At 44.2% G+C, this 14447-nt stretch overlaps 2 protein-coding genes across 3 annotated transcripts in view; one reads left to right on the forward strand and one right to left on the reverse strand.

Annotated features, from left to right (window-relative positions):
* pipox (pipecolic acid oxidase) overlaps positions 1–14385 on the reverse strand; it is a 30165-nt gene extending 15780 nt beyond the window's left edge. The window contains exons 1-4 of one of the 2 annotated variants that reach the window (XM_080731556.1): positions 14198–14339; positions 12665–12788; positions 11298–11449; positions 3097–3310 (exon numbers count right to left, since the gene is read on the reverse strand). In XM_080731556.1, the coding sequence (XP_080587682.1) occupies positions 3097–3310; positions 11298–11365 (282 nt within the window). In that variant the 5' untranslated portion in view covers positions 11366–11449; positions 12665–12788; positions 14198–14339. Of the gene's footprint in view, positions 1–3096; positions 3311–11297; positions 11450–12664; positions 12789–14197 lie in introns of both variants that reach the window. The other variant, XM_080731555.1, reaches the window with a different exon arrangement.
* Positions 13924–14447, forward strand: part of LOC308289801 (seizure protein 6-like) — a 179297-nt gene continuing 178773 nt past the window's right edge. The window contains exon 1 of the mRNA XM_080731553.1: positions 13924–13981. The gene's annotated coding sequence lies outside the window, so the exon portion shown is untranslated. The remainder of the gene's footprint in view (positions 13982–14447) is intronic.

Consider the following 14447-nt stretch of genomic DNA (forward strand, 5'->3'; position numbering starts at 1 on the left):
CTGAGCTGAACCCATCCGAGAGTGGGGACGGTTAAAGTTTAATGAGAAACTTGAAAGTTGTAGAATAAAGTAGTGCCTGTCAAGTGACAGTCTGAGCGAGACACGAATGAATCAGCGAAGCAGCATCTGTCCACCTGGAGACGTAGATGTCTGCCAAGCTTTCTGAATGCCATTGATTTATCTGCTGCAGCTCGCTCACTAGTACAGACCCTCCACCTCATGGTTTCAAGAGGTCTGGGGTAACAGTCTAACAAATTCCCTGCAGTGAACCTACTTTGTGTATCTGTGCTGGGGCTGGGTGATATGACTTAAAATGAATATCGCGATTATTTCAAATGTTTGTTTCGATTACGATAAATGATTATTATAATTTTTTTAATAGTAAAAATAACAGATCTACAAGCTCACAACAACAGGGTGAAAAATCTAAACAAAAAACTTCTATGTTATTATTGCTTCTAAAAATATTTACTTTTTTCGATACATTTTCGGTTAATTGCCCAGCCCTAATCAGTGCATTGCACTCTTTTGTGAGTATCAACAAGAGAGACAATGCGAGAGACATAACAGCAAGGCTCTGTGGATAAAGGTATAGCCAAGTTTCATGACCTGGCACCATTGTAACTTATTAACTATACATGAAAAACTATTCTTTATGGGTGATAAGGGGAGCATTTGCACAAATGATTAATATGCAGTGCCCTTTGCAAAGGTCAGAATTTGGCAATGCGCCAATGAGGCACCATGAGTCAAACCTTCAACTTACTGCATAATGAGGAAAGTCTGGACTCGTTTGACATCTAAGCAAATATGGCCCGTCAAAGTTTTTCTAATTACAGTACAAAAAGCTGATAAGCCTGGTCAAGGACATACTGCAGACTTGGCCTCATTAAGACAAATAATGCATTCAATGGAGGCCCGGAATTTGAATTGTTCAGGAAAACACCTCATTTCTATGCAGAGAGAAAGAAAGGAGAGTTAAGATAATGGTAGGATAATTCAACCGACAGACTGAGGCAGCTCAATGGTGACATGTAGCAAGATAAAAAATTAACACATTATAGATCAGCACTTTCAAAATGCACACAGTTCATATTGAGCCTCAAGATGTCTATTATCACAGCTTATGACAAGTTGTAATTTATTGGTGATTGGAGCGTTGCACAAAAGGGGTGAGAATTCTTTGCAGACAGTTGAATAAAAAGCACTGTAATTCACTGCCATTGCTGTGAAATAACAGAACAGGGTGTTCTCCTCCAGTGCTTTGTTCGATGCAGAGCCCAGATAATACGATTTCATTGCTGAAAGATATTCCTGTGTGGGCCATTATGAGGTTAAAACAATAGGCCTGAAATATGTTCAATTATCCACATCTTGGTTTTAAAGTATCGTTCAGTCTCATGCTCTAACTAGTTTTCACACAGTGACTTGTTTTGCTACATTAATCTTTTATTAATTCCCCAGCCTTTGCTTTCAAGGATTTCTTTACAGTGATATGGTTCGCTGTTTTTAAATGGGCACATTTTGTATTGCACTTTGTTTAATACAAAGGCCAGGTCTTTCAAATGAAATGTAGATCAACTTGTTTTGTATTGAGATTTTATGTTTTTCAAAAGCATACTGGTTAATTGGCTGTTGCAAGAATGCAAGATTGTTCAGTTTTCATATCTTGCAGTGGTGTAAAGTAACTACCGTAAGTACATTTACTTAAAGGGGATGACCTCCCATTTTCAGTAATCAACTATATATTTTATATATGTTAATATTGATGAGTGAACATTATTAGCCCAAGTGCCCCCCCTCCTTTGGAAAGGGGAACGGAGTTGTGACGATTTGGGGGTCACGTGACCAGTGACGTAGGCTCTCTGGTAAATGCAGCCTGCATTTCTTACATTCCAGTGGGACAGTTCCAACTCGGCAGAAACAGCGCGACTTCAATTGAAATACAGAGCATTTTCAGCCATGTCAGTTGTATTGTGTACAAGGGCTGTGTCTTGTGAGCTAGAATATGTATCCATATGCCATCCAAAACGAGCAGGATCTACTCCTTCTGCTATTATTACTTTGTTTACACAGAACTAGAGAAGTAGGGCGGAAATACATGCCCATATTTGGTGGAACTTGATGACGTCTTTCAACAAGCGACGGGCAGCGCGGCGCGCTACTCGCTCGGAGCTCACAAGGAGGGAAATAAAAACAAAACAACACGAGAGTGAGACGGACAGACTGTGACTTTTTTTTGGAGAAAGTGGGTTTCTCTCTCAATTTGTCTGTGCTTGTTTCTCTCTCTGTCCGTCTCGTTTCCTCCAACTGAGCTCCGAAAGTGCCGATGCGGCCGTCCGTCGCTCGTTGAAAGACGTTATCACGTTCCGCCAAATATGGGCATGTATTTCCGCCCTACTTCCCTAGTCCGTGTGTAAACAAAGTAATAATAGCAGAAGGAGTAGATCCTGCTCGTTTTGGATGGCATATGGATACATATTCTAGCTCACAAGACACAGCCCTTGTACACAATACAACTGACATGGCTGAAAATGCTCTGTATTTCAATTGAAGTCGCGCTGTTTCTGCCGAGTTGGAACTGTCCCACTGGAATGTAAGGAATGCAGGCTGCATTTACCAGAGAGCCTACGTCACTGGTCACGTGACCCCCAAATCGTCACAACTCCGTTCCCCTTTCCAAAGGGGGGGGGGCACTTGGGCTAATGTTCACTCATCAATATTAACATATATAAAATATATAGTTGATTACTGAAAATGGGAGGTCATCCCCTTTAAGTACTGTACTTTTAATTTTGAGGTACAGTATATGTACTTTACTTTCCAATACTTTTACTTCTACTCCACTACATCTCAGATCCAACTATTGTACTTTTACTATTGTACTTTTACTCCACAAAATGTACTTGAATTTAGCCCTATTTTATACCAAGGATGTGAAACGTGTCGCATCGCAATGCATTGCTATTTTCAAACATGTTGTACTTTTACTTTTGGTACTTTAAGCACAATTTGATGCCAATACTTTCTATATTGCAATATTAATACTTTAAAAAAATGTGACCACTTTTCCCCCCACTGATCTGCTGTGTGTACCTGTACAGCTTTCAGTGCGCGGTCTGCGAAGAGCACTCCGGCCGTGGTGTCCACCATGGCTCCATCTCCATCCGCCAGGTTGACGTTGGGTATGTGCTGGCTGAACTCCTCACGAGACAAATGCACGGTGGGGACCCGGTTACTCTCCAGGATGGTCTTCATCGCCTGGTATTCATGGTTTTCCTCAGGACCCATAACTAGAAGACCAGTTTGTCTTGGGGGGGGGGGGGGGGGGGGATATTAATGGAAACCTTTTTTTTTGTGCTATTCTCCTATGTGTTTACATCATGCAAATTGATTGGGATATAAATTGTGAGTTGAGTTTCACATATCAATGTGGATATTTCCCCCTCTGCCTTCCCTGACACAGGCTGACACAAGGAAAAATGCTTATACTGTCCAAAAACCAAAACGTCAAGTTGTTATACTTCCTGATTTGATTAATACATTAATGAACTAGAGTAAATTCTTAGAAACCTGCCTCGACAGAGAATGATAGAAGGGAGGGAACAGACCATAATCGTCTCAAAGTGTGCATACTTCAGAAGGTCGCATACCCATTTCCTGTTCCACTTCAATTTACCATGGCTGCATCTCAGGTCCTTATTCTGCTCTGTCCTCACTCCTACAGTTATGTAAAGAAGGAAAGGACGTTACCTGAAGCTAGATATGTTGCAAAATTCAAAAGCTGGTAGATTTGCATAAAATATTCATACACATGTAAATTGACATTTCGCAACAAACAAACAATTCATGTTGTGCAACTGTCAATCTACACGTGTGTGTGTGAATATTATTTTTCTTTGTGTGACTTAAAAATCAGATTACTTGTGTGTGGATTACAGGATACAGGTTCAAAGTTCAGTGAGTTTGAGTGCTCAAATCAAATCCGCCTTCATATACTGTAGATGTCCATTCCTTCTTTACACAACCCTTGTAAGAGTGAGGATGGTGGAGCTACGACAGAATACAATAAGCAACTGAGAGTATGAGGTTATCTTTGTGCCATAATTAATTCGTATTCGTACTTTTCCTTTTTTTTTACTCGTAAACATTTTTACCAAAAAAATTACACGTAAACAAATTAATTAAAAAAAATATATACGTAAAAAAAAAAAAGTATGAACGTTTTTTTGGAAGCTGCAGTGATTATTATGCCAAAACTAAAAAGGCAAGCCAAAATACGAATATTTTCTTACTGTTTTACGAGTTGTTTTTTTGGTTACTTCATCACGAATGCTTTCATCATCTACGCGCCTGCAAATCTGTATCACTACGCTTGCGAATCATGGCCTGTCCCACTAGCCAATCAAAAGGCTCCGGAGTTGGCATGGCAACCAGCTGTTGCCATGTCTTGTAAAAGTGAGTACTCTGGGCTTTCTTATTATCCATAATTTTAGCTAATTCCATCACCAGTCCCTATGGAAGTCTAAATGCTCAAAAAATAATACATAAATACTACAATGAAATGAAATAAAATAAATAACAAAATGATATAAATAGAAAATACATAGTTATATAGATCTAATCATTTCTGTAATTGTATTAAATAAGAGAAGTACTCTTTGTATTGTACTTCTTTTAAATAAAGGGGCCTCGGCATCGGCCGAGGGACCCCCCGGGGGCCCCCTGGAGCTCCAGGGAGCTCCGGGGACCCCCGCGGACCCCCTGGTGCCGCCGCAAAGGGGCTCCGAAGGGGCCCAAAAATAGGAGTGGCACTTTCATGGGAAATTTGGGACTTTGACCGTGCGGACCCCCTCCATGGGTGACGGGACCGGGGCAAACGTGACAGCGCGGCCTGGTGGCTGCTCCCCAGTACTGCAGCGCACATAAAAACCCATAAATCGGGCTAGGAGCGACCGTTCGAGACGGGACTGGTACCCACACGTCCGGCTCGGGGGCCCGGAGCTGCCCGTGGCGGACGGACGGACGGACGGACGGACGGACGGACGGGTGCTCGGACGGGTGCTCGGACGGACGGACGGACGGACGGACCAAAAAGGAAGTGCCCTTCGCCAAACAGGAAGTGCCTCTATATCTCATGAACCGTTTGTCGTACAGACGCGTGGGTGGCGTCATATGACTTGATTAAGAGTCCTTGACCTTAATTGGTGCAACAGGAAGTGCCCTTCGCCAAACAGCAAGTGCCTCTATATCTCATGAACCGTTTGTCGTACAGACGCATGGGTTGCGTCATATGACTTGATTAGGAGTCCATGACCGTAATTGGTGCAACAGGAAGTGCCCTTCACCAAAGAGGAAGTGCCTCTATATCTCATGAACCGTTTGTCGTACAGACGCGTGGGTGGCCTCATATTACTTGATTAGGAGTCCTTGACCTTAATTGGTGCAACAGGAAGTGCCCTTCGCCAAACAGGAAGTGCCTCTATATCTCATGAACCGCTTGTCGTACAGACGCGTGGGTGGCGTCATATCACATGATTAAGAGTCCTTAACCTTAATTGGTGCTTCCTTTGCCAAACAGGAAGTGCCCCTATATATCATCAACCCGTTTGTCGTACAGACGCGTGGGTGGCGTCATATCACATGATTAAGAGTCCTTAACCTTAATTGGTGCTTCCTTCGCCAAACAGGAAGTACCCTCGCCAAACAGGAAGTGCCTCTATATCTCATGAACCGTTTGTCGTGCAGATTCGTGGGTTGTGTCATAAGACTTGATTAAGAGTCCTTAACCTTAATTGGTGCTTCCTTCGCCAAACAGGAAGTGCCCTTTGCAAAACAGGAGGTACCTCTATATCTCATGAACCGTTTTTCATACACGTGTGGGTGGTGTCATATGACTTGATTAAGTTTCCTTCAGCTTAATTGGTTTAACTAGCCCTGCATCCTCTTCTGATTGGCTACTGCCCCTTGTGACGTGGGTAGAGCTGCGAGGGCCCGGTCATCACTGCTGAAGGACTCTTAATCAAGTCATATGACACCACCCACACGTGTATGATAAACGGTTCATGAGATATAGAGGTACTTCCTGTTTTGCAAAGGGCACTTCCTGTTTGGCGAAGGAAGCACCAATTAAGGTTAAGGACTCTTAATCAAGTCTTATGACACAACCCACGAATCTGCACGACAAACGGTTCATGAGATATAGAGGCACTTCCTGTTTGGCGAGGGTACTTCCTGTTTGGCGAAGGAAGCACCAATTAAGGTTAAGGACTCTTAACTCTCCTACTGCCAGATTATTTATTTATTTATTGGGTCTGGTGCCATCAAAAAGCGGCTTACCTTTGCGACGTTATAGTAGATAGAGAGACATTTTTTTTTTTTTTTTTTTTTTTTTTTTATTGTGCAATAGTGCACTTTGGTCTGCCAGGCAGCAGAGGGCGGCGTCATGCGAGAATGAATGTGAATTTGCCTGTTATGTGTTGAAGAAGAAGAAGACCAGTCACTGGCCACAGAGCCTTACAGCCAGAGGAAATCAACAAGGAAGTGAATTGTTCTCCGTTGATGTAACGCATAATGGATTTTTTACACCATCACCGCGGAAAATGTGTTTACAGTACACGGCCGCGCGACCCCTCATCAGCTTACAGTCATCAGACAAACGAACGAACGAGCGCCGTATTGGCATCGAGGTTCTGTAAAAAATGGGGCGAACGTTAACGTTCAAAGCGTGGGGAGAGTTAATCATGTGATATGACGCCACCCACGCATCTGTACGACAAACGGGTTGATGATATATAGGGGCACTTCCTGTTTGGCGAAGGAAGCACCAATTAAGGTTAAGGACTCTTAATCATGTGTTATGACGCCACCCACGCGTCTGTACGACAAACGGTTCATGAGATATAGAGGCACTTCCTGTTTGGCGAAGGGCACTTCCTGTTGCACCAATTAAGGTCAAGGACTCCTAATCAAGTAATATGAGGCCACCCACGCGTCTGTACGACAAACGGTTCATGAGATATAGAGGCACTTCCTGTTTGGCGAAGGGCACTTCCTGTTGCACCAATTAAGGTCAAGGACTCCTAATTAAGTAATATGAGGCCACCCACGCGTCTGTACGACAAACGGTTCATGAGATATAGAGGCACTTCCTCTTTGGTGAAGGGCACTTCCTGTTGCACCAATTAAGGTCATGGACTCCTAATCAAGTCATATGACGCAACCCACGCGTCTGTACGACAAACGGTTCATGAGATATAGAGGCACTTGCTGTTTGGCGAAGGGCACTTCCTGTTGCACCAATTAAGGTCAAGGACTCTTAATCACGTCATATGACGCCACCCACGCGTCTGTACGACAAACGGTTCATGAGATATAGAGGCACTTCCTGTTTGGCGAAGGGCACTTCCTTTTTGGTCCGTCCGTCCGTCCGTCCGTCCGAGCGTCCGTCCGAGCACCCGTCCGAGCACCCGTCCGTCCGTCCGTCCGTCCGCCACGGCCGGCTCCGGGGCCCCGAGCCGGACGTGTGGGTACCAGTCCCGTCTCGAACGGTCGCTCCTAGCCCGATTTATGGGTTTTTATGTGCGCCGCAGTACCGGGGAGCAGCCACCAGGCCGCGCTGTCACGTTTGCCCCGGTCCCGTCACCCATGGAGGGGGTCCGCACGGTCAAAGTCCCAAATTTCCCATGAAAGTGCCACTCCTATTTTTGGGCCCCTTCGGAGCCCCTTTGCGGCGGCGCCAGGGGGTCCGCGGGGGTCCCCGGAGCTCCCTGGAGCTCCAGAGGGTCCCCGGGGGGTCCCTCGGCCGATGCCGAGGCCCCTTTATTTAAAAGAAGTACAATACAAAGAGTACTTCTCTTATTTAATACAATTATAGAAATGATGATTAGATCTATATAACTATGTATTTTCTATTTATATAATTTTGTTATTTATTTTATTTCATTTCATTGTAGTATTTATGTATTATTTTTTGAGCATTTAGACTTCCATAGGGACTGGTGATGGAATTAGCTAAAATTATGGATAAGAAAGCCCAGAGTACTCACTTTTACAAGACATGGCAACAGCTGGTTGCCATGCCAACTCCGGAGCCTTTTGATTGGCTAGTGGGACAGGCCATGATTCGCAAGCGTAGTGATACAGATTTGCAGGCGCGTAGATGATGAAAGCATTCGTGATGAAGTAACCAAAAAAACTACTCGTAAAACAGTGAGAAAATATTCGTATTTTGGCTTGCCTTTTTAGTTTTGGCATAATAATCACTGCAGCTTCCAAAAAAACATTCGTACTTTTTTTTTTTACGTATATATTTTTTTTTTAATTAATTTGTTTACGTGTAATTTTTTTGGTAAAAATGTTTACGAGTAAAAAAAAGGAAAAGTACGAATACGAATTAATTATGGCACAAAGATAACCTCATACCTGAGAGGCTTAGCTTTGTTTAATTGGCTATGTAGAACATTTGAACCAGAAAACATATTATAATTTTTTTTATCTGTGACAGATATTTTTTTGACAGATAATTCTTTTTTAGAGATTTCTTTATCTGTTATCTGGCCCAGAGGGAATGGGCCTTTAGCCTATTAAATTAAGATTTTAACCAGCTTGGGGTTTCTTTAACAGCTGGGCAGTCTTATTTTAGAGTCACTGACACAAAGGTTATGAGTGCCCCCCTCAGTCAGTGTCCAGTCAGTTCCACATTCAATGAGTGGTCCTTTTATTGTTTCGGCCAGACAATGTTTTGCACCATGTCTGTCTGTCTGTCCGTCCGTCCATCCGTAGTTCCGTCTGTGGACAGCTAATCTCTGGCACCGTTGGCTTAATCGCAACGAAACTGTGCACACACACTCCCTGGATGCCCCTAATTTTAACACAGGCCTTTTATACCGCCACCAGGAGGCCATTTTTTGCAACAAAAATAGCCTACATATTTTACTTATAGTACAAATTTTGTCCAAACATCACGCAAATCGGTACACATTATCTCTATAGTCAAGTGATCAAGACGGATCCATCAGATTTTTTCATATTCCATCCTGATTGGTGAATTCCAAACATTGCTAGCCCTCTGAACTGTGGAGACCTGTGCTCCGAGGAGCACTTTTTTATCAGGACTGTAGAAGCACCCATTTTGGGTCCACTGAACTCTCTGCCAACAACAGGTCAGGTGAATAGGGCAGTCCATCCTATCTGATCTGCGTCTGACCCTTCACCCTGCCTTCCCCTCCAACACCCCCTGCCCACCCCAAGCTGACCTTGGCACTGCAGCATATATAATATGTTATTTATGGCACAGTGATTCAGTTTTACATGTAGAATCCTGCATGCATTTGTGCTTTTGCCATCACTGCTAAGCTAACAAGTATAATAACAAACAAACCTCTTTATCAAATTACCTTCTTCGGGACAGAATTAAGTTCGATATCAAACATACCATAGTTTGAAAACTAAGGGAGAGCTGGCCAGGATGAGAGAATGATTGAGGCAGATTGATTAAAAGCTTTTAATATGGAGGTGAGTCGAGTGCTGTAACTAAATTAGTTTCAGCTCCTGAAACTGTCAATAGTTCACTTTATGGGGGGCCTTGGTGCCTCAACCGGCTGCGGGTTCGTTGACCTCATAACTACAACATCCTGGGTTTAGTTCTCAGCTTGAGACCTTTCTTGGAAATTCTTGCATCATGTAATTTCTCCTCGCTGCCCTTCCCTGTCACTTCAGGTTTATGTCACGATAAAGCAGCAAAAAACCCACACTTCATATCTATGAATAGAGGATAAATACACGTATGCCTTAGCTGTCTTCACCCTCAAGCGAGATGTACAGTAGACAACGGAGAAAGAAAAAACAACAGAACATTTACCTTTCACCAAGCTGCCCAAACCATAATTACAGTATGTGCATTTACTGTATGTTACAACCCATTATTGGCAAATCACAGCCCGACAGTCAATCAATGGCTTGTAAGGCATGCTGTAAATGTGGAGGTAAGCGGTATCCTAACATGCAATGAGTAGCCACTGATGACATTTAACTGGAGGAACTGCAGATGGCGAATACGGCAGAGCATAGCAGCCCCATGGTAAGTTATTGAGTCCCAAAGTGAGAGGTTGTGAAACACAGAGCCTAATTCAGTAATCTGCCTGATGGATGGCTGCCTTGTCCTTTGCCAACAGTGTTTTCTAAAGGCTGCTCCAACATCTGTCAGCAGCCATGACGCATAGGCAACACTAGCTAAAGGCTTCAGCCATTCATCAGAGAATTTTATGAGTATGCCACCCAATGTGTGTGTGTGTGTGTGTGTGTGTGTGTGTGTGTGTGTGTGTGTGTGTGTGTGTGTGTGTGTGTGTGTGGTCTGCGTATGGCACCAGGTTCATGTGTGTGACAAAGAGGTGGAGAACATGTGTGTGTAAGTGTGTGTGGAATCATAAATATGATTCATGATCCAGTGCAGCCCCTGTCAGGGAAGGTGATGAGTAGCACTGGTTTGTGCGTGTGCATGCGTGCCTGCCCGCGCGCCCAAACCAACAGGGTCGGCAGATGGATTCTGGTTTAGCTCCTACCATTTCAGCGGGGTCCATCTATCCCCAAGCCAAGCCAGAGGAACGACCGAGGCATGAGGCATTGCTCAAAAAGATTCACGCAAGCCTCCCCTCAACATTCCTCATTGTGCTGCAGTCGTTTGTTGTTGGGTTTTTCCCCCCTTCTTCTTTTTTGCCAGCTCAAGGGCACAGGTGGCCTTCAGATGTGGACCCATCAGTCACAAGCGCAGGATGAGAGCACCGGGGCGGGGCTAGAGAATCACTGCATGCTCGAGCTCGAGGGAAATGATGTGGGCATGGCTGGTAGTGTGATCTATTATGGGCCATCTTGCATTATGAATCAATTCGTAATTTGGCTTGCCGATACTGACAAAGCCTTTTCTTTTTAAAGGCAATACTTGTAGGAAGCCCAGAGATGCTGCCCGCACTTTGATGCCACTGTCATATTTATAAGCACACAAATACCTCCCCCCGCACTCCGCGAATGAAAATCAGCTAGAGGTTTATTGAGATGGAGGGAGGGGGCGAAAAAAAACCTTGTTACACAGTCAAAGGCATGGGAGCTGTCTGGGGGTGAATCGCTGACGCTGGAGGTAATGAGAAAGTCATGCATTTATGGCTCCCATAGATTGAGTTGCTGCTCTTGTGCGTACATAGCACATTGAATGTGACAAATCTCAGTGTTCTGGCAAAGCTTTTGTTATGTTCCATTTAATGGCTTTCTCTCTCAACTCGCCTTCAGCCGAGACTGCTTACCTGTACAGTTTGACGTTGTCGGCCTCTCTCTCTAGCTGAGACCACAGCTGATAGCATTCCTCCATCATGTGAGTGTAGAAGTCCTGCTCATATGCCTTGCGGATGATGCGTGTCTGGCCATGGGAGCTCCCCCGGGAGTGGGGCAAGACAAACTAGAGGAGGAAAACAAGGTTTCATTCCATGTACCGCTGCAACAGGCCAACAGCTATTATAGACAGACTACATGGGTTTTGAGGGAATGTCTTGTGCATAAATTATTGAAATAAAAATGTAGTGTCAGCAAGAGCAAACAACAACAAAAAACATAGATAAACTAAATAGGAAAACTTCATGGCCAGCATCCCTGTGCTACATTCATATGTTTCAATTCACAGTGTTGCTTCATGCATTTAGTCCAAAAAGGTCATGTAAGGTGTAAGGGAAATAGGTCCTGTACAAGCCGATAGCATTTAAGCGTGCGAAATGTTTTTTGGGGGGTCTTTTTCTTTTTTTATGGTTTTATGTCAGTTTTGTAAAGCTGCCGTTGTCATTATTTAGTTATTATTATCACCTATGCTGCTGCATTGTCAGAAAGAAGCCGAAACACAAATGCTGCAGTTGCAGACTATACACCTACAGTAGATCACCACCAGTCGGTGGCCAGTGGCCACAGTGAAAACCAACAGCACAGTGGGACCAAACAGCATAGGCATTTGCCACATACGACTTAATAGGCCTGACCTTGATTAGTCAAATAGTCGACTAATCGATCGAGGGAGTCTTAGTCGACTACCAATCTCTTAGTCTAGTCGGATGTTTTATTTTTATGATTTGCATGATTCAACTGATAATTTGTTTTATCAATTAACAAAATAGTTTGAAAAAAGAAAAAAGAAAATAGGATAATGATGTATTGGGAGAAACCAAGCAAGTATATGTTAAATCAAACATTAAACACCCCCTACAGGAGGGGTATTCAACTAAATTGTTCAGGGGGCCAGGTCGTCAGAAACCCAAGGGGCCGGAGGACGCACTAATCCCCCCACCCCCTGTTCATGTGAAAGTGCTTAATGTCTGTGCAACAACTGTAAACATGTTTTCTTGTTTAGAACCTATCCACCTCTTTCCTCTGGAATTTACTGGAGAATTTTCTGCACCACACTTCCGGTTAACAGCAGACTAAGGGTCGTTTCATACCGTTATAAGGAGCCTAACTAATTTCGGTTCGGGAGTGCTCCCCGACACGAAATTATTTAGGTTCGGGGGGAGTTCATCCATACTTTCTTAACGGCTAGTGCCGAAGTCGCTTGTAAATATTGGAGGTCCTTGGCATGACAACATTTGTGGCCGATGAATGAGCATTGCAGGGCGGATACATATTGACTTGCCCTCGCGCTGCACGCTGAATGACTGGAGGTCCAGTGAGTAGCAGCACCAGCAGGCAGCAGCAGCACCAGCGGGGTCTCTTCTCTCTCTCTCTCTCACTCACACTCACAAACGCTCGATCGAGCTCTGTCAAAAACATTTAATCTACACATTAAGACGTGCCGCCTCCCTTGCTGCATGCATGTCATCACACAGTCACAACTCGTTCTGGAAAACCTATCAACACGGAACACTATAGCAATTAGCAAGTTGTGACTTTAAGCTCTTCTTTTGTCTTTAAAACGGTCAGCGACGCGTTAGCGATACAAGCTGTGTGTGTGTGTGTGTGTGTGTGTGTGTGTGTGTGTGTGTGTGTGTGTGTGTGTGTGTGTGTGTGTGTGTGTGTGTGTGTGTCGCGCGCGCCTCCCAGTCCACCACTCTTCGTCTCCAGCGAGAGCCAGCTGACTTGTGTCCGCTCTGCGAAGCCCAATACACGGCCACACAAGCATTTGGAAGTCGGCGTGTCTCCCTCCCAAACGGAGATTCACAGCCGAGAATGTGAACGTGAAGCCGGGCTGAATGAATGAGAAGACACCGCTGAGTACCGAAATTAAGTCGGGAGGTCACAACATTTCGTCAGCACCGTAGAGCCGAATTTAGTCGGTTGACACCCCCCCGAACCGGGGGATGCGAACCATATTTGGGTTCGCCTAGTGCCGAACCGAACTTAGTTAGGCTCCTTATAACGGTATGGATCGACCCATGTTGTGGATCACACTCGGCTGCGGCGCTGGAATTTGCTCCGTGCAACTTCTGCGCAATGCACGATGGGATGTTGGAAAGTTGTGGATATAGCTACATCACACTATAGTGAAGGCCAAGGCCAACCACTTGGCTTTAATGCTATCTTTAGAATAGATGTCGACCTATTTGACAGCTTTGATGCATTAACGATGTGTCATCAAGCATCAGCTGGTCACAGATGCACAGACTTCCACTCTGCAGTGCTCTAAACTGAAGTGACTCACTGGAGTCTCATTTATCTACAAAAGCCCTTGAATATGATGGAATAAGTTTAAGGATTACACAATACCATACTTGTAACAATATCAACGTTACGTTAGCAACCACTGCTTTTCAGAAAGTTTACCTTCAGAGTTCAGAGTGAAAAAAGCGCACAGCTGCCTCTTAACTGGTCGTTCGTAAACAAGCCACACTGAACGCACTCTACAACGTCACGCCCACTGCACTCACTACACTGAGCAGTGTGAGCACACACCTGCGCATTTCCGAACGCACCCCTAGAAAAGGAATATGAGTATGAGGAGGGTTCATTTCGGGTAAGTTAAATAATTAACAACCATAAAAGAAGAGGAAGCTGATGTGTTAACTTGTAGACATACCGACAAGCTTTTAAAACACATTCTACTTGAACACTTCAACAACCTCTGCTGTAAAATAATAGGCTAAGTTTGCTTTTTGTGTTGTTGTTGATAGAAACATGAAGTCCTCGGAAGAACCGAGACAAAATAACTTCCCTGCAATGCATCACACACCTGCTCGAGCAGAAGAGTCTTCTTGTTCTTTTTTGCGAGATGATACGCCGTGAAAGAGCCCTGAACTCCGGCTCCAATTACTATACAGTCGTAGTCTGACTCTGCTTTGATCGACATGTTTTTGGAAGAGGTTTATTGTAATTGTAGGCAGAGCGCACCGCGCAGCTCTATTTGAAGTTTCCTCGCTGTTGTTTACAATCCCAGTAGGTCAAAGTATTCCTGTTACATAACTATATATTTGTCGACCCAC

The sequence above is a fragment of the Nannobrachium achirus genome, assembly GCF_963921795.1.
Source record: "Nannobrachium achirus genome assembly, chromosome: 8".
Lineage (NCBI taxonomy): Eukaryota > Metazoa > Chordata > Actinopteri > Myctophiformes > Myctophidae > Nannobrachium > Nannobrachium achirus.